This window comes from Triturus cristatus, chromosome 3_2 (genome assembly GCF_964204655.1).
Source record: "Triturus cristatus chromosome 3_2, aTriCri1.1, whole genome shotgun sequence".
NCBI lineage: Eukaryota > Metazoa > Chordata > Amphibia > Caudata > Salamandridae > Triturus > Triturus cristatus.
Window position 1 is genome coordinate 827171539 of NC_140584.1, and position 19868 is coordinate 827191406.

At 50.4% G+C, this 19868-nt stretch overlaps 1 protein-coding gene across 5 annotated transcripts in view; it reads right to left on the minus strand.

Annotated features, from left to right (window-relative positions):
• Positions 1 to 19868, minus strand: part of INPP5K (inositol polyphosphate-5-phosphatase K) — a 501130-nt gene that overhangs the window by 272596 nt on the left and 208666 nt on the right. For all 5 annotated transcript variants that reach the window (XM_085649054.1, XM_085649055.1, XM_085649052.1 and 2 more), the window contains one exon: positions 16318 to 16428. In XM_085649054.1, the coding sequence (XP_085505180.1) occupies positions 16318 to 16428 (111 nt within the window). The remainder of the gene's footprint in view (positions 1 to 16317; positions 16429 to 19868) is intronic.

The following is a 19868-nucleotide window of genomic DNA, read 5'->3' on the forward strand; positions in this document are numbered from 1 at the left end:
AGAGCTGAGCCATTCCATATTACAGGATACAGTCAATCTATAACTATATACATAGGTAGTTTATTGTAAAATAAATATATAAAAAATATAATAATACATACATAAATTAGCATTTAAAAAACCTTACAAATTCACTTAAAAAACCATAGGTTTCACACACGTTATAGTTAGGAATTAGCATTTAAAAAACCTTGCAAATTCACTTAAAAAACCATAGGTTTCACACATGTTATAGTTGGGTGGACATTTCACTCGTAAAAAACCATTGAAATTCCCCCGTTATAGTTAGTTCAGATAACTATAAGTCGCGCGACCGCCACTCTATCACAAGGATGATGTCATCAGTGATGTCATGAGTGATGTCACTGATCATGTCATGAGTGATGTAATATGTGACGTCATCAGCAGTGGATTGCGGTCGCGTGAGTTATAGTTATCTGAACTAACTATAACGGGGGAATTTCAATGGTTTTTTACGAGTGAAATGTCCAGCTAACTATAACATGTGTGAAACCTATGGTTTTTTAAGTGAATATATATATATATATATATATCCTGAATCACCCCCATCGGGGTATCTCCACGCTGTGACTACTAGTGGACGACTCAGTGAGATAGTTTAGAACAGTGCCGTTTTCAGCAGCTTTCTGAAGGGAGAATGCTTTACCGCCCATGCAGGCTAGTTTGAAGCGCGGAATATGGAGGAATCCTTGGTGGCTCGACCGCAGGGGTCTGGATGGTACATATCTGACCAGCTTTTTAGTCAGATAGCTGGATCCCATGTTGTTTAGGGATTTGTAAACCATGCAGCAGCCTTTGAATTTTATTCTCTTTTTGAAGTAACGGAGTAGATGCGGTTCTGGGAGGGACATTGGTCACCAGTCGGGCCGCGGTATTTTGAACTACTTGCAGTTTACTAAGATTGGATTCCTTTGCAGAGCTCAGCAGAGCATTGCAATAGTCCAGGCGACTGAGAATTAGGGCTTGAACTAGAGTTTTACGTACAGATGTTGGCAGGAGAGGGAAGACCCTACAGAGGAGGCCAAGTGTGCGATAGCATGTCCCGGCCGTGCTGTTAACATGCTCCTCTAGTGTAAGCTTCTGGTCTAGTTTCAGTTCTAAATTTTTCACCACCTGTTTGGGGGGGGGGGGTTGATCCTAGTTCCTCAGGCCACCAGCTAGGGGACCATCTCACAGTTGCTTCTCCGAACAGCATCATTTCAGATTTTTCAGTATTGAGATGAAGGAGGTTTTCTCTCATCCAATGCGCAATCCCTTTCATACCCTCCAAGAAGGTGGATTGGATGTTGGTGTCGGTTTTATCGCAGGAGAGAAGAAGTTGCGTGTCATCGGCATAGGAGATAGGAATGAAACCAAATTGCCTCAGTAGGCCAGCCAGGGGGGTAACATAGATGTTGAATAATGTAGGGCTCAAGCACGAGCCCTGCGGTACCCACCTGGTGACTTTGGTGGTCTGTGAGGTAAAAGGGCCCAGATTTATGGTTTGTGTTCTGTTTGTGAGGAAACTGGTCAGCCATTTTAAGGCCAGCCATTTTAAGGCCTTCCCTCGGATACCTATATCCTCTAGCCGCTTGAGCAGGATCTGGTGGGAAATGGTATCAAATGCTGCGGACAGGTCAAGCAGCACCAAGAGTACCGCCTGACCCTCGTCCGCTAGCATTCGGATGTTGTCAGTTACTTCCACCAGTGCTGACTCAGTGCTGTACTTAGGTCGAAATCCTAATTGTGAGTGGTCTAGGCAATTTGAGGATTCAACAAACTCCGACAAATGCTTGTTTATGTGTTTCTCTATGAGTTTGCTGTGTAGAGGAAGCAGAGAGATGGGACGATAGTTAGAAACATCTTCGAGGGCTGCTTTAGGGTTCTTCCTGATGGGGATGACCTGAGCTGCTTTCCACTCCAGAGGGAGGCTGCCCTCCTCTATGGATCTATTAAGAATTGAGCTGATGGGAGCTGCCAGTGTCCTGGATAGTAGGGCGGAGGTCTTGGCAGGTATAGGGTCAAGAAGGGACCAAGATTTGACTACTCTTAGTAATGATTCCACTTCGATTGTGGTTAGAGCTGGGAAGGTTTCAAGGGTTAAGGCATCGGGGGTGATAGGGGGAGGGTCTATGTTTGGGCCTGATTGAGGATAGGAGTTTGAAGTAATCTTTTGATAGATGTTTTCTATTTTTTGTGAGAGATGATTTGCAATGCTGTCACAAACTTTGGGAAGGGGCTACTTCGGTGTTACATGCCCTAGGGTTGGTAAATGAATTTAGAACCTGGAATAAGGTGCGAGGGGAGTTTTCAGCATTTTCGAGTTGTAGTGAGATGTGTGTTTTCCGAGTGAGTTTTAGATTTTTGTGATATATTGCTAGTGCAATCCTGAATCTTTATTTATTTTGCAAGTCTTTGGAAAGGCGCCAAAGCCATTCCAACTTTTTTATCTCAAACCGGGGGAATACCATGGAGTCTGGTGTCATTTGGCTGCGATTGGTTGCAGTTTCAGTGGGGCTAAGCAGTCAATAGTGGATAGCATACTGGCTGTGAAGGAAGTTGGGCGTTCCTGAGTATTGTCGGAATCGGAGTTCTTGGGGGGTATGAACATTTCGTGGAACTTTGTGGGAGTGATTTTATGCCATTGCTTGTATCTCCTAGTGGGATATGTTTTAGGGGTTGTGTTGCCTTTCTGGCCGTTGATTTGAAAATCAATCAAAGAGTGGTCAGACCATGTCAGTGGACTGGAGGCTTAATAGATAATATTGGGGGAGTTAGTAAGAATTATATCTAACGTGTGTCCTGCCTGGTGGGTGGACTCATTGTTTATTTTGGTTAAATCGAGTGTGGATAGGTCTGTTAATAAAGATACGGCTTCTCTGTTATCGAGGCATGTATGTTAAAGTCTCCAAGTAGTAGGAAATTTCTAGTTGAGATAACATGAGGTGAGATTAGCTCCATTAGTTGAGAGGCAAATTTGGAAAGGGGTCCCGGAGGCTGGTATACGAGAGCACCTTTCCAACTAAGTTGAGGATGTAGGTCTGCTCTGAAAACTAGGATCTCCATAGTTTCGCTGCATTGTTGGTCAATCGTAGATATTTTAATCGGATCTTTATATATAATTGCTAATCCTCCTCCTACCTTGTGAGGTCTATCCAATTTTAGAATGTGGTAGCCCTCGGGAAGTGCAACAGTAATATCAGGGTTAGAGCAAGACTTAGTCCAGGATTCAGTCAGAAATCCGATGTGAGGGAGAGTGGAAGATAGCAGGTCCTATATGTGTATAGCATGTTTGGGTAAAGATCTGACATTGGCCAGAAAGCAATTCCAGCCTCTGTTGTTATAATGGGAGGTGTACGGGGATCTTTCCTGTTCGCTAGTGACAAGGGGTGGCCTAATCTCTCGATTGCATGGGGTGTGAGTGGTAGCTTTGTTTAGGGGCAGAGTAGGTACACTGCTTTGAAATCTGCAGATCTTGCATGCGAAGGGTCCTTCTAGGAATGAAGGTGGAGTGCATCTCCTCATAAAGGAAGAAGTTCAAGGCCCCGAAGTCTAGAATTGGACATAGACCGCTGTCTTTTTGGGAACCAGGAACTACTAAGAGTAGCACTCAATTTCCTGCCCTCGCACCATCTCCACTGCTCTTTTCTGCATGAGGAGGTCCACCACTTGTTGCATGATGCACATCTGTTCTTTCTTGTGACTGGAGGGGGATATGGGGCAGGGTCTATTGGAAGGGTAGGGTACACCCCCTCTTTCCACAATTTGAATGACCCATTGGTCGGAAGTCATGACCTCACTCAGGAACACGTAGCTCAACACGGTGGAACAAGAGCGGTTTCCCAAGAGAGGCAAGGGAGGAGAAGGCAGAGCAAACCAGGGGCCGAAGTGCTCTCATTTTACCACAACCTCGCCACTGCTTTAAGAGATGAATCTAAGGCTGTTTTCCTGTTACGAGGACTGTAGTTAGCAAAAGTTAAAGCCTCTTGCATATCCCCTACCTACCTGCAGCTTTGCTGAGGTAACTTTAGACCAAGGGGTCTTGTCATTGCACTGCTTTCCTTGGAGGCTTTCCATTGACGATATATTCTTGTCAAAGACCTCAAATTTCTAAGATTCTATATCGGCAGGAGCAAAGGGAAGAAATGCCCGAGGAGTCTGCCTAATAGAGCATGGGGCTTGAATAACTAGAGGTGAGAAAAGATGTGTCACCAGGTGCTTGGCAACATGGTCTGCTCACTATCCTGTTGATTGTGGTGGGTTTTGAACAGGCTACTACAATCTCCTTGCTCCAGAAAGATCTTACCTGACTAACAGCGGACCGGGAAGGCCCTGTTATAAATCTATCTGAGACATTCCGAGGCAGAATAACCGATGGTTGCAGGTGACGACAATGGTGAATAAATCCACATTCAATGTGGGATTCATCACGGCAGGAAATTTTGAGCCTGCTTAAAATGTCTGCTATGGTGTTTAGTGTTTCTGGTACATGCTCTGCCGTTAGGTGCATCATTTGTTGGATGCACCATTGCCACATTAGTTGTGCTTCCTGGGACAGCAGGCGCGATCTGGTGCCTCCCTGTTTGGCCATCGTTGTGGTGTTGTCTGCCCGCACGAGCACTGGCGATGGTCGAATCTGGAAAAGAAGGATTGTAGAGCAAGGTATACTGCTCTGAGTTTGATCAGATTGATGTACAGACTGCGATTTGAAGGAGGCCTTTTGCTGCTGACCTGAAAGTCCTGGAGGTAAGCTCCCCATCTGTCCATGGAAAAATCTGTTGTAATTACCAGCAGAGATGGCGGAGGAAGAAACAGGAGATCTGCAGAGACATTTGCTGGGTGAGTATACCAGTCGAGCAACCAAATGGTAACACCTGGAACTGAAAGTGACTGCTGGCTACTGTGAATCTGAGGAACATTCTGTGTTTGTGATGAATAGGTACATGAAAATAGGCATCTTGGAGATTCCAGGGGCGACGTAATCTCAGTTGTTGTGGAGTTGCAATATGTCTCGGAGTGTAATCATGTGAAAGGATTGTTTCTTGAGAAATTTGTTGAGCTCCCTCCAATTAAAAAATGGTCTTCACTGCCTTGACTTCTTGCGTATTAAGAAAAAACTGGAGTAGAATCCTTTCCCTTTCTGGAAACTGTGAACTCTCTCTATCGACCCCTTTTGCAGCATCGTTTTGATCTCTGGTACGAAGATGGATATTTCTGGATGTACGGATGTGGTGGAGTTGGGGGAGGGATTTGCATAAATTCTAACAGGTGTCTGAATTGAATAAGGTCTAGGACCCATTGATCCGTTGTGATGTGTCTCCAACGATAAAGGTGTTTGGTTATTTTAGTTGAAATAAAAAGTGGGGTAGCTGGCGCCTGATGGAAGTCATTGTCTGCAATTGGTGTCTTTGCCCTGTTCTCCTGACTTTCCTCTGAGCAGGGTGGTTGCCATTGCTGATATTGTGAGCGGATTTGTTGAGTATTAGAGGAATATTTTGGATAACGGTATTGCTGATATCCTCCTCGGGCGCCTTGAAAAGGCACTTTTTATACTGTAAAGTACTCAGTGATCTGGCAGTGTCAGTATTCATCTTGAGGGTTTGTAGAGCCTCATCAATGTGCTTTCTAAACGAAGCCTCTCCATCATATGGCAGGGCTAATATTTTTGTTTGGACTTTCAGTCGGAAATTGGTCGCCTTCAGCCATGCCTGATGGCGTAGGACCATTGTGCCCGTGAGCTGCCTAAAGCCTGTGGAGGCAATATCCATGGCACAGGGGATTATCTCGGAGAAGGAACACTGACCTTCCAGCAACATCTTCTTTGCTTCTCCTCCAACCTGCTTGAGAAGCTTATTCATACATGGGGCTATATCGGACCACATCTGCCGTTCATAGCGGCCAAAGAGGGCTAAAGAATTGGCCTTACTGTGAGGGCTGATATAGATGGAAACATTTGCTGATGTTATCTAAACCCCTACCATCTTTGTTTGGAGGCACTACAACGGGTGTAGACGGATCACGTGATCTTTGTTGTGCCGCCTGGAAAATGACTGAGCCTGGTTTAGGTTGACCCGTGAGGCAAGCAGGTGCATCCTTTGGGGCCTTATACTTCTTCTCCAGCTTGGGCAATACTGCTGGTAATTTAGCAGGGTTGCGCATAGTCTTTAGGCCCTGCCTCCATACATACGTCTATGATTAGTATGGCTTTTACAGTTTTGTGAAAGGGCTCCTTAAAATCAAACAGGAAACAATCATGTTGCATGGCAGGCATAGATAGGTCAAAGTGAGTGGCATAGGTAGGTCAAAGTGAGTGGCCTTCCTCTCTAGGAGACAGTGAAAACCTCCTATATCCTCAGGAGGTAAGTCAATAATTTGAGGTGATGGGGATGCTGGTGTTGGCAGGACATAGTTGTCCCATTCATCATGGTGATCCAGAAGCTCACCTTCTTCCCTATCTTCATCAGATGAAGTTGCGTCGTGTAATGGTAGCATAGACATAGATCTGTGCACTGGTGTAGTAGGAGGTAGAGTAATAGTTGGCTGAGGGGAGAGAGACTGAGAAGGCACAGAAGTTACTGCAACAGGAGCATGGCAACCTGGAGCAGAGACTAGATGGAAGAGAGTCTTGAAGTCAGATAACATGGCCTGTAAATCCGTAAGGAGAGAGGACAGTGCACATAAAATATCTTGTTGGCATTGCTGAGGGGGTTGATAGCCCTGCGAGTAGTAGTCATGCTCATAATATTCCCCTTCATCTAAGTAATCCTGGCATTTTAGATGAAGCTCAGAGAGGCTCTGAGGTGCTCCATAAAGGTTATCTTCATCCAAATCTTCCTGATCTAGGAGGTGTGATGGGAGCAGTGAGGACATCTTACTCGTGAAGGGAAGGGATGGCGTAATCCGATTTTAAAATTTCTGTACCTGAGTCATCGACGATGAAAGAGGCAATGTAGACGGTCTCTTGATTATTGATGGTTGGATCGTCAACCGGTTAGGCTCCGTAGACGGGAAAGCATCCATGGGCAAAGGAGCCTTCGTCAGTTGCTGCGCTGTCGTTGGTGGAGTAGTCGACCAGCGCTCTGTCGATGGGGGGGGGGGGGGGGGTGTTTCCTGTCAACGACAGCGCCAACGAAAGTAATCCGTTTATCGTAGACGGCACTGGCACTGAAGCCATTGATGAAAGAATCGACGTAATAATGCAGTCACAGGCACCATGATGGTGTTAACTGTAGATGCCACTCAAGAGGCTGAGGAGGGCTTCATCGATGTCTTCGTCAATGGAGATGCCATCGACGAGTAATCAGCCAGCGTTTTTTGCTGCACCATAGGATGAGGTGTAGGGAGCTCTGAAGTAGACTTCTGAAGCGATTTTGAAGAGAAGTCTGGGTTCTTTTTCTCCTTACTAGATAGAGGTAGGGCACACTTGTAAGATGACATGGGGGGCTTCGGTGCTTATGAGCACCCTCAGAAGACTGTTTAGACACCTTTTTTGGGGGTTCTTGAGAGGTATGAGGTAATAGATCCTCTCTAGCTCTTTTAACAGGCGTTTCAGAAGATGACATTGAGGAGGTGTTGCTTTCTGCATCAGAGAGAGAGTGTCTCTGCATTTGAGTTTCTGCAGCCAGAGAAGGAGACATCCTTCTCTATCCTTTAAAGTCTTATTAGAAAACATGCAACATACCTAACAGTCCCTTGTTATTTGCTCTGGATAGAGACAGTATATACAGTCTTTATAAGGGACACCAATGCGGAGCCTCTTCTTCTTGCAAGTGCCACAGGATCTGAAGAGCCCCTTTTTTGCTGTCTCTGGCATGGTTGAAACTAGTTTGAAGCACCAAAAGATCAAGTGCAGGTAGTTGTTGAGGGAAACCACTGATGTAGAGTGGAAAACTATGTGAAAATCTTCTTTAGATATTTGTGACTGAAGAAAACTGAGCAGAGCTCAGTGGAGACTCCCTAGCACAACATGCGGTAGAAAATCGGAGGCACTGCAGCTTCTCTCAGGAAGGTTCTAAAGGGTGGTACCATCTGATTGGTTGACTTTTGAGTTTGGTGGTTTTTTGTGAAATGTTACTAAAAAAAAGGCCTTAGGCCTCTATGTTATATGTTTATTATGACATTGCTTTATTAAGATATCAGGGACTCCCTATGGGGAATGATTCAAGCATGTGAATCTATGAAAGTTCCAATACTTGAGAAATTCAGGATTAGAATGAAGCTTGAAGCTCCCCATTTGATTGTCTCTTGCTTTCCCCTATGATCCCTGAATAAGTCCATATACTGGCCTTTTTGGCCAATTAAATTGTATTTGCCTAAACTTCGAGACATGACTGGCTGCACTAGGGGGCGTGGCTTGGGCGCCGATGGTGATGGTCGCCTGAGAGCTCGGCTCCGGGACTGAGCCCGTGATTATCCTGTAATTCGGTGGCTGCGGGGCACCCCAGCCCCCGCATTTTGCTGACCGGCCCGACGGAAACCTGCCGGGGCCCCTGGCGCGATCGGCACGAGCGGTGACCCGGCGAAAATCGCAGTTTGGGGTACTACGCAGTGCGACCCAACATGGCGCCCGGACTTCTTTGTCCCCCTGGCCGGATCCATTAGACTGGAGGAACATTGCTGACGGCGGTGCATCCCCTGCTCTGCCGGCTCCCGGTGGGGGTTGGAGCTGGACATCGGTCAGAGCGGTCTCTTTTAACGGGGATTGCACTCGGATGAACGGAGGCCTACACCATAGCGGATCCCACGCGGGGACGTCGGGAGGTCCCGACGGGGGCCCCACTCCCTACACCGCACTTGGCTACTTTCTCCTGGCCGACCCACTTCCATGGGAGGCGCAACCCTCTGGGGCCGCGAATCGTCCGGTGGAGCTGGTGACATCCACTCCGGGACTCTGTCGGCCGTGCGGGCCTGCCCGACCTGGCGACGGTTGTCTCCGCCTCCTCCTCGGTGCCCCCGGACGCCGTGTTGGTGGCATGAGCCAGGGTTGAGAGGATCCGACGGGCCCTGGAGACGGGGATCTCCGGCACTCGACCTGAGGCCTAGCACCCGAGGGAATCACAGTCGGGGCCTGCACTCGGGGGCGCCTGCTCCGGGACCCGCACGGAGAGCGGCCGGCGACATGGGGAAACCTAGAGGAGCCAAGGGGACTGCCCCAGCTGTCTCGGACTCGGAGACCCAGGACAAGGAGGAACGCGGGAGCCCGGGGGATGCCGGCGGTGCACCACTGCAGCAGCAATTTGACCGCGTCTTAGAGGCAATAGCGACCACGCGCTCGGCCCTCCAGCAGGACATTGCCCAGGTAGCGACGAGCTTGGGTCTCCTTAGAGCGGACCACGGCAAACTTTCGGACCGGGTCAAGGAAGTGGAGGGCTCGGTGAAAACCTTGGAGCCGGCACAGCGAACCTTGGCTGCGGATATGAAGGATGCCTTATCCCGGATTGCGGTCCTGGAGCAGAGAGCGGAGGATGCGGAAGGCCGTAACAGGAGGAACAACATCCGCGTGGTGGGCCTGCCGGAAAAGATTGAGGATGGCGACATGGTGGCATATCTGGAGGCCTGGCTCCGAGACACGGTGGCCCCGGAGGGTCTATCCCCCTTCTACACCCTGGAGCGAGCCCATAGGGTCCCGGCGAGGCCACCGCAGCAGGGACGTGCCCCACGACCGGTGGTGGCGCGATTATTGCACTTTAGGGACAGAGACCTCATCCTCAATGTCGCAAGACTTAATGGGCCATTTAAAGTGGCAAACAGCCAGGTGAACATCTTCCCGGATTACACCTATGAAACTCAACGCAGACGGTTTTCCTTCCTGGCGGTCAAGCGCGAGCTCCGGAGCGAGGGCATTCAGTACTCGCTCTTCTATCCTGCGAGGCTCCGCATAATTGTCGATGACAAAACTCAGTTCTTCGATACCCCAGAGGACGTTTGTCACTGGCTCGAACTCTATAGAGCGGGGAAAGGTGGATCCGGCTCTTCGCCTCGACAGGTGGCGGAGCCGGAGCGGAGACGGAGGTCCAGGAGGATTCGGGGTCGCCGTGGCCGCTCGGGGGGTCCCTCAACTGTAGAGACATCGACGGAGCGGAAGGGAGTACTAGAGGTGCTATCAGCGCTGTCTGGTTCACGGGACGATGCCATTGCGGAGGAAGCGGTCCCTGATGACGAGGGGGGTCCAACGGACTCCGAGGAATCCGTGCCTGACAGTGACCACACGCCGGTGATCACACCGCAATCGGTGGAGGACCTTCTGGATGGACAGGGGTAACGGGGTGAGCTTCTTCACTTTGGGTGGGGGCCCGGCGGGGGGGTGGCGGGTGTCGATAAGAGATGCTGACTACCGGGGTAGGGAGGGTGGGGTGCCCTGGATTTGCCCCGAGGGGGTTTACTTGTGACACTGTTTTGGGCTTGTTTTAGTCCTGGTGGCCTGAGCGTCGAGGGCCCACTGCCTCCGCCCGGCCCGCACCCGGCCCTTAAGGCCTTCCTGCGGTGGCGACTGCAGGATTAGCAGGGTATAGTGGGTTGTTGGAGAGTATGGTTTGGATGGGAACTAGATGGTGCTATTTGGGTCCTGTTCTGGGGAGGGTGGATGGGGAGTTGATTCATATTTGGGTTGTTAAGTTTTGGTTGGGGACAATGGCCGCCATCAGTGCTATGAGGATCGATGTCCTGTTATTGTTGGGACCCAGAGGGGAAGACTTTGCGAGAACAATTTGGGACAATGGCTGAGGTTGCTAATTTGAAATGTGTTACTTGGAACGTACGGGGGCTTCACACTATGTCCAGGCGTCACAAGGTCCACGCTTACTTAGTGCGTAGGGGAATACAAATGGCGCTGCTGCAGGAGACTCATCTGAACAAGGCGGAAGGGGCGGCATTACAGCGTAGGTGGAGGGGGCAGGTCTTTTGCACTTCGTACTCTGCGTATGCCAGAGGGGCGCTGATCTGGGTTAGGGCTGGGGTTCCCTTCCAGGTCACGAACACAGTGATAGATCCAGAGGGGCGTTATGTGGCTATTTCGGGGACTCTGGGAGGGAGAGACCTAAACGTTTGCTGTGTGTACGCTCCTAATGTAGACCAGACTGCCTTCCTTTCCAGGTTATCGGGCTCGTTGGCCCATTGCCTCTCCGGGCCCCTCCTGCTCGGTGGAGATTTCAACTCAGTAGTGGATGTAGACATTGACCGCTCGCATCCACCCCTCCCCGATTCTCCGGTTCGTCGCTTGGCTAGGGATCGTCGGGACTGGCAGACTCACTGGGGTCTAACGGATATTTGGAGGGCGCAACACCCCGCAACTAGGGACTACTCCTACTTCTCGAGCCTCCATGAATTGCACGTTCGACTGGACGGATTTCTTGGTTCGCCCGAACTGGTTTCAGCAGCGGTCCGGTCTGAATATTTGACCAGGACCATTTCTGACCATAACCCCCTCCTGTTGGACCTTCGCTGGTTTCCCGGGGTGCCTGCGGTGCCCACCTGGAAATTACAGCCCGAGATCCTTGAGGACAGTGTTTTCAAGGCGGACCTAGGTGATACGATCTCAGAGTACTTTGCGTCCAATGGTGGTACCGCGAGCTCGAGAGCGTTAGAGTGGGACGCTTTTAAGGTGGTGGTGAGGGGGTACTGCATTTCTAAACAGGTCGGCGTGAGGCGAATTATCCTCGCCGACCTAGAGGCAGCGGATCGAAAACTCGGTGAGTTGGAGTTACGCCGCCCCGGGCGCCCCGAATTACAGGCGCGCACGGCGGAGGCGAAGGAGGCGGTGGCGGCGGAGGTCGAACGGCTCCGCTGTTTTGACTATAAGGCCTATACGGTTCGGTCCATCGCAGAGGGGGATAGGTCGAGCGCGCTGTTGGCATGGCTGGCCAACCCTACGCGGCAGTCCTCACTGACGACGTCCATGCGCAGGGCAGACGGAATCCAGGTGTACACCCAGCCTGCGATTCTGAGCTGCTACCGGCAATATTACGAGCGCTTGTACCGCAGTCGCTCCGTCCGAGACCCTGACCTGCTCGATAACTATTTGCGGCCTCTAGAGATCCGAACAATGGAGCGGGACGTGGCGAAAGCCTTGGGGTCCGACATAGAATTGGGAGAGATCCGTAGCGCCATCAAAAAGATGGCGAGAAATAAGACCCCGGGCCTGGACGGCCTTCCTGTGGAGTTCTATGCGGCTTATGCCGATCTCCTAGCCCCTAGGTTGTTGGTAGTATACAGGGAGGCGAAGAGGCTTGGGCGTCTCCCAGGCTCGATGTGTGAGGCATTGGTGGTCCCGCTCCTCAAGCCCGGAAGGGATTCCTCCGATCCGGGGTCTTACCGTCCCTTATCGATGCTGACGGTGGATTATAAAATACTGAGCAGCATCTTGGCCTCGAGGCTGCTCGGCCACATGAGCTCCTTGGTACATGAGGACCAGGCTGGCTTTATCCCCAGGCGTAACACGACCATGAACATTCGCAGGTTGTTCCGCTTGCTAGGGGAACCGCTTGTAGACGCCCCGTGCCCGGTTGTCCTATCAGTGGATTTAGAGAAGGCTTTTGATAGCCTGGAATGGGACTACCTTTGTACTGTGTTGCAGAGGTTCGGCCTCGGGGAGGGCTTCATCAGGTGGACCAGGGTTCTGTACGCCTCGGCGTCAGCCAGGGTTCGGGCAGGACCGCTGATCTCCTCACAATATCCGGTGGAACGAGGCACGAGGCAGGGATGCTCGTTATCCCCACTGCTCTTTGCGCTGGCGGTGGAACCTCTTGCACTGCATCTCCGGTCGGGAGCCCATTACACGGGCCTGTGGACTCCTTCGGGCCCGCATTACATTTCACTGTATGCAGACGACCTGTTGCTCTTCCTAGAAGACCCGCTCGCTGCCCTACATGGGGCTGCGACGGCACTCACGGAGTTTGGGGAGGTCTCGGGCCTCCGAGTGAATTGGACTAAGACCTGTCTTTTCCCGGTCCGCAGGGGCACCCCTACCCCTGCTCTGAGTAGGGAGATTAGATGGGAACCCGACTGCTTTAAGTATCTAGGGGTGTATGTCTACCATGAACCTTCTGGCCTCCTGGATGGGAACATTGCCCGGGGCATTCGAGCACTTCGAGGCAGTATGGGCTTTTGGGCCACGCTACCGCTCTCGGTGGCGGGGCGGATTGCTTTGCTTAAAATGGTGGCGCTTCCCCGGTTGCTATATCACTTCCGGACACTACCGATCTGGGTCCCACCGACCACGTTTCGACTATTACGATCCATGATAGTCGGATTCCTTTGGGGTTCGGGCCGCCGGCGGGTGTCCCTCAAGACCCTGCTGAGGCCGAAGGAGGAGGGTGGGCTTGCGGTGCCGGACTTCGAAAAGTATTATTTGGCGGCGCAGCTCCAGGCCTTCACCCAGGAGATCGCCCGGGAGTTCCGGGGCCCCGAAGAACAGAGGGGAACGGGCATGGCCAGGCATGTTCTCTCCTTCATAGCGATGAGACAACGGTTGGCCTTGCAGGACTTGTCAATGGAGGAGCGGACTGTTCGCCTGTGCTGGAACCGAGCTCACGCCCGGGGCCATCTGCGAACACCGTACGCGCCCGAAATACCGCTGGGGATGCTAACGGCTCTGCCCCATGGGGGTGATTGGTCGCGGCTGGCGACCTGGGAGGACGCCGGTCTACAGCTAATCGGTGATCTATACGAGGACGGGTCGTTCTTGCCCTTCCAGGAGCTCATTGATCGCTTCGGGATTCCCCGCGGCGACTTTTTGCTGCACTCGGCCCTTGTTCGAGCGATCCAGGCGCACTGGAGATGCGGGCAGGAGGAACCTCCTTTATCCCCGGTATGCCAATACGTGATGATGTCTGCGGGCACGGTAAAGGCGGTCACTTGCCTTTACGGCAGACTGATCAATGAGGGGCTGGCTCCCCTCACCACTTTGAGAAACCGCTGGGAGGAGGACATTGGCAGGGAGATCCCGGAGACGACCTGGGCCCAGCTGGTGCGGAGGGCCTGGAAGGGCACACGCCACGCCCGCTTTCAATTGGTCCACTACTACGTGCTCCATAGAGCTTATTTGACCCCGGTGAAAATCAGGCGATATTTTAATACGACTTCGGCGGAATGCCCCAGGTGCCCGGCCCAGGAGGCGGACCTTCTCCACATGCTGTGGGCCTGCCCGGGATTGTCCTCCTACTGGGAAGAAGTGGGGAAGACCCTGGAGGAGACGACGGGGAGATCCTTATCGTTTGACGCGGCGGTGGGTCTCCTGCACTGGTTCCCTCATACCCCCAAGAATAAAATATCTAGCAAGTTCATTGACCTGGGGCTGCTCCTTGCTAAACGAGAGGTGACCAGGAACTGGAAGGCACGAGCTGGCCCGACGGGAAGCCGGTGGCACAGCGAACTTTTGAAATGGGCGGCGGGGGAGAGTACGCTCAGATACCAGCTAGCTTGGAGGCAGCGTAATGAGAAGGCACAGGAGGCAGCGCTGGAATGGGAGATGTTAGTGCAGGCCCTTAGGGATTATTGCGCCCCCTGCGACTCTGAACGTGAGGAAGAGGCTCGCCCCGAGTCCCGATAGACGATTGCACTTTTCAGCTCTATTGCGTTCCCCGTGGGTCCTTTCGCAGATCCTGTTGCGGCTGGTGCCGCGCGCTGATGGCGGGGGGGGGGGGGGGAGGGTTTTCCTGGGTTTGGGGTGTGTTAAGGGTGGGGTGTTCTTTTGGGTTTATAGGCTTGTTTGGAAAAGCAGATGACGGACAGCGGGTCCTCCGGGCCAGCCTCGACATCCTCCTGAGCCCCCATTGAATTTCGCCGCCCGACCCTAGGGTTGTGGGCTGAATGGCTGTGTAAGTAACTTACGGTGGGGGGACGGAGGGTTGTATCTCATTGATCGGGCTTGATATATAATGTTGGCCGATTATGCAACGATTTACTGATTCCTGCAATAAAAATATTTAAAAAAATAAAAAAAAATAAAAAAAAAAAAAATGACTGGCTGCACTAGTCCTGGGCAAAATCATTTTGCCCAGGACTGGGTCCAGAATACCTTTGTCTCCGCCATCGACTGATGAAGCGATCCCAGTTTCTGAGTATCATTTTGAAGATGAAGAAGAGCAGGACCTTGACCTTGACCAAGAGGAAGTCAACACAGGGATTAGGTGACTGGAATCCTCAGTGGACTTTATCACAAGCAGAAAAAGCCAGGAAGCCACAAGTTCCTCGCAGTCTAACCGGACAGAACTACCCCAGAAGAACCTTTCTCAGCAGGACTTGAGACGCTGAAGAAAAATGTTATAAACTGGCAAGGATAGTGATCCAGCACCATCCCCAACCTGTCTGGTAATACCATCCTCACCCCCCTCAACCCACCATAAGTGACAGTGCAAATGAGTTTCATTTAGATTACTTGTACGTCAATGTATCTTACATAGATAGAATGAAAATGGCTAGCACAAAGCTCTCTCATACCTTCAATGGAAAATGGGACTCCAGCCCTAAATCCATTAATTGGTGGAATCGGTGAATGCCCAGTCCTGTGGTTACCCTGCTAACTGAAAATCTCTCCTATGGGGCTGTTGCGAGATAGATACTGCTGTAGTTTGGTACTCTCTTTGCACCCTGTCCCCCTCTTGAAATCCTGAGACCAGTTTCACCCTTAACTAGTATCACTCCACAACTGTGTCCTGTTGGACAATGCCAATTAGACATTAAACCATGAATTTAAATTAAATATACTGGTCTACGCATCCTATAACCTCACCAGTGACTTGGGTGGGTGCATTTTTCCTGTTTTGCACAGTCGGGTATGGAGCTGAGAGACTTTGGAGTGTTTTGGCAGGATAGTCAGCAGCAGAGTCTCAAATTTGCGGAGATGCCAAGCCATGCACAAAGAAACTAGAGCAAGTGGTAGATAGATAATAACAAACTGAAACCAATCCATCTTTCAGGGGGGCCACGTCTTTTACACTGAGTGAGAATTTTTGAACAGCTCTTAGTAAAATGCTAGAACTAGTATTTAATCCTTGAGCCATTGACCATAACTAATCAAATCAGCTCCAAAGTTTGCCCATTGGATAACATATTACATGGCCTAATGTTATAAATTTTTTAAGTACTTAGCGTTTTGATGCAACGTTTGAATTTCTAACTTTGGCCTGGAGGTGCTAGCACTTTTTAGTTTTCTGTACTTATCCTAATTTAAACAGCCCTAATTAACTTACCAGTAAACTAAGACCTTTTCTTGGAAGTGATAGCTCTTACTTAACATTGTATTTATTTGTGTGCCATGCTCCAATGAAGGTTCTAATCCACTACTACTCACCAGAGAAGGACTAAATCAGTTACACTCACCCAATGATGTACATGTCCACACCAGTTCCCACACTTGACTCGATCTGCAGCAGACTAGAGACGTCATCAGGGGGACCTGCAGTGCCCACATTCCAGGTAACCATGTGCAGCCTGCAAGAAGAGGAACAGTAATGAGGATAATGCAGAGAGCACAGTAGATCCATGAAAGCTCCGTAGTGGGTCAAGGTGATCACAGGACCCCCACACTAGAAAGGCCAGTCTACCAATGAGGGTAGAACAGGACAAAACATAACACAGCCGGAAGAGACCAGCACACAAAATAATAGGCGTCATGCTATAGTGAGACAAAGCATGCTTCCCAGGCTTCCCCAAAAGGGGTTGCCTGGGTGCAGGGTCCATTGAGTCGTAGACAGTGGCAAGGGACAGGCCCAGGAGATGAGGCATGGTAGGGTGCATCATCCACCATAAGCAGGGCTTTCTGATACAAGGAAGACTAGATAGGGAACATGAGGAATGTCAGCCAGGTAGGCTGGTACGTACATTAAAACAACTTCACTACTCAAAATTCTGCTCTTCTGCAGACTGACAGACACAGCTCTCGCCATATCACAACAACGGCCACCACTCACCATCTTACCACAAGGGTTATCTGTAGGAAAATTGGTTTCTGTTGCAGTAAACCCCACCCCCACCCCCCACTTTTTGCCAGACTACTGATGCACTTTCACTTGATGTGCTCTGGGTCTCTGCCAATCACGTTCCCAGGACCTGTGTTCTTTCCCCAAAACTAACCCAATTGGCATCTCATGCCACAGATCAGCCCCTGGTGAATGGTACCACAGGTACCCACGGCACTGTGACCAGGGAAGACCTCTAAGGGCTGCAGCACTTACTGTGCCACCCTTAGAGGCCCTGTACCTTTACACACACACACTGCCTTTGCAGGCTGGGTGTTTTGGTGCAGAACAAAGTGACGAGTCGACATGGCACACCTCCCTGTGTGCCATGCCTACAACCCACTGCCCTGGCATAGATCAGTCACCCCTCTAGCTGGGTGCCCTATGCCAGTGGTGAGGGTACAGTGCATGAGCCCTGTAACCCTACAGTGTCTAAGTCCATTCTTAGACATTGTAAGTGCAGTGCTACCATTAAGAGTATATGGTGCTGGGAGCTTGTCATTACGAACGCCACAGCACCATAATGGCTACACTGAAAACTGGGAAGTTTGGTATCAAATTGCTCAGCACATTAAACCCACACTGATGCCAGTGTGCGAGTTAATGAAAAATGCACACAGTGTCAAGGTCTGAATTCATCGCGCCTTCCTTACGTTCTATTTAGGGAGATGGACACCGCCTGAACTACAAGTCCCAGAAGGCTTTTAGAGGGAGGGGCTATGTGGTACATTAGTCGATTATGCACCTCAAACTGAGTGCGTAATTCTTGCTGATGAAGATCGTTTCACTATGCGACTGCATGGTTTCGGATTCTCCGTTTGAAACGCGGAGAGTTTGAAGTGGATCTGAGTGGGCAGACAGCTGCCTGCTAGTTCACGCAGGGAGAGCCGTTGCTGTTTACGTGCCGGCTCGCGGTTGTTGATCGGACTGGAGTCTGAGAATTCTCTGCGGCTTCCAATGAGGGACGCGCTCTCGCGAAATTCTGGTTTTTGTAGCCGTTCTGTACACGGCAAAGAGAAGGATCCAGCGGCTGCTGGGGTCCAAGTGTTGCTCGGGCTAGAGTGGCCTCATTTAATTGATCGGCTTTGGGGAAAAAGGCACATCCGCGAGAAGCGGTCCGTGAAGGTACTTTCTTCAGTTCGCAGGGGCTTGTAAGCCGAATTCTATGTGTCCTGGCATACTGTGTTTGTATCAAAGGACACCTGTGTGCTCTGTTATATTTATTTAAACCAAGGAGTCTATTGGTTTTTCTGCTGACTGTAGTTGAAGAGTCAAGAATTCTACATTGACTCTTTGATGGCTGCATTTCTGTTGTTCTCTGTCTAAAGATATCCTGGCGCAATGCATTGTACATAACTCAATGGAGCAAGGATTCTAGAGACTGCACTTTTGCTCCTCAGAATTATAACTAGTGAAGTGCCTCTTCCCTTATTTTCCTTACTTATTCTTGTTATGGAGTTTATGGGAATGCGAAAGAAAGGGTATGTATGTGTAGGAAAGTTTCTTACCAGAAAAGGTGGTGGGGTGAGTGCGGTGTTAACCGGTTAGCTTTATTGTTATAGGTATATTCTTCTCCAGTTTGCGAGCTGTATCACTACTGGGTAGAGAGAGAGAGAGCAGAGAGGAACACCGCGGCAGGCGGAACTTGTGTTGCAGGTACTAGTCGCATTAGTGAGACCCTATGAGAGTAGTCAGTGAGGTAGAACTGTACTAATCTCTGTGTTTTCTGTTTGCAGGTATCCCATTCCCAGCTGTTCCTACCCTAATTCCTTTCCCTCGCTTGATCGCCTCAATACTCTGTGCTTTGTGGGTCAGAGTTGGGGATGTCAAGAGGTGGACCTCTTTGAGCATCGCCTGGATTCCGAGGAGTTCCTGTGGACATTACAGAATTACACAGCCACGATATTCACTCCTCCCAGTCAGGGCGATTCACAAAGATGGCATCCTTGGATGAAGTATTGCAGGCGCTGGTTGTAGTCCATCAGGAATTAGCAGCATCTAGAGCTGAAACAGCTGCCCTTAGAGAAAGGGTTGATAGACAATCTAGGAACCCGTTTGACGCATCAGCGTCCACATCACAGATTCAGGTACATGTTCCTGCGCCCATACCTTTGGCTAATCCAGAGAGATATTCAGGGGATCCCCTGATGAGTCAGACCTTTTTAACACAGATCATGTTGCACGTTTCGTGCAAGCCAGCTTCCTTCCCTTACAATCACTCAAGGGTGGCGTTTGCCATATCATATTTGACTGGGGACCCTGCCAATTGGGCGGTACCACTGGTAAAATATGACGATCCATTGCTATCGGATTGGAACGCTTTTCACAGAGAATTTGAACGGGTTTTTGACCGACGTGCTACCACGTTCAGTGCTGATAGGGAGCTGTTGGAGTTAAGGCAGGGAAAACAGGATTTGATTACCTATTTAACATCCTTCAATCGGTTGGTAGCGGAGACCGCATGGCCTGAGGAGAAGCGTATGTCGCTTTATATCAGGGATTGAGGGAGGAAATGAAGGATGTGCTAGCCCAGATCGACCCCCAACCTAATACTTGTACAGACTTAATGAACCGTACCTTACGTCTGGATCACAGGCTGGCAGAAAGGGGAGGGGAGAGCAAGAAAGGGGAGAGGTCTAATGCTCGCCTTGAGAGAGGGACCAGACAGCCGAATGCTTCCAGTGAACAGGGACCTGAACCCATGGATGTGGGAGCCATCAGGCCATCAGAGCACCTTTGTCTAGAGCAGAGAGGGAGAGCTGTAGAGTTCAGGGCTTATGCATGCATTGTGGGAAGAAGGGCCATTTCGTGAGAGAAGGCCCTCATAAGCCCAAGGGGCAGGGTTCTTTCTATTCTAACAAAAAGGTGGCGACCACTACGGTCCATGCGAGCGGTATTGGGGCCACACCAGAG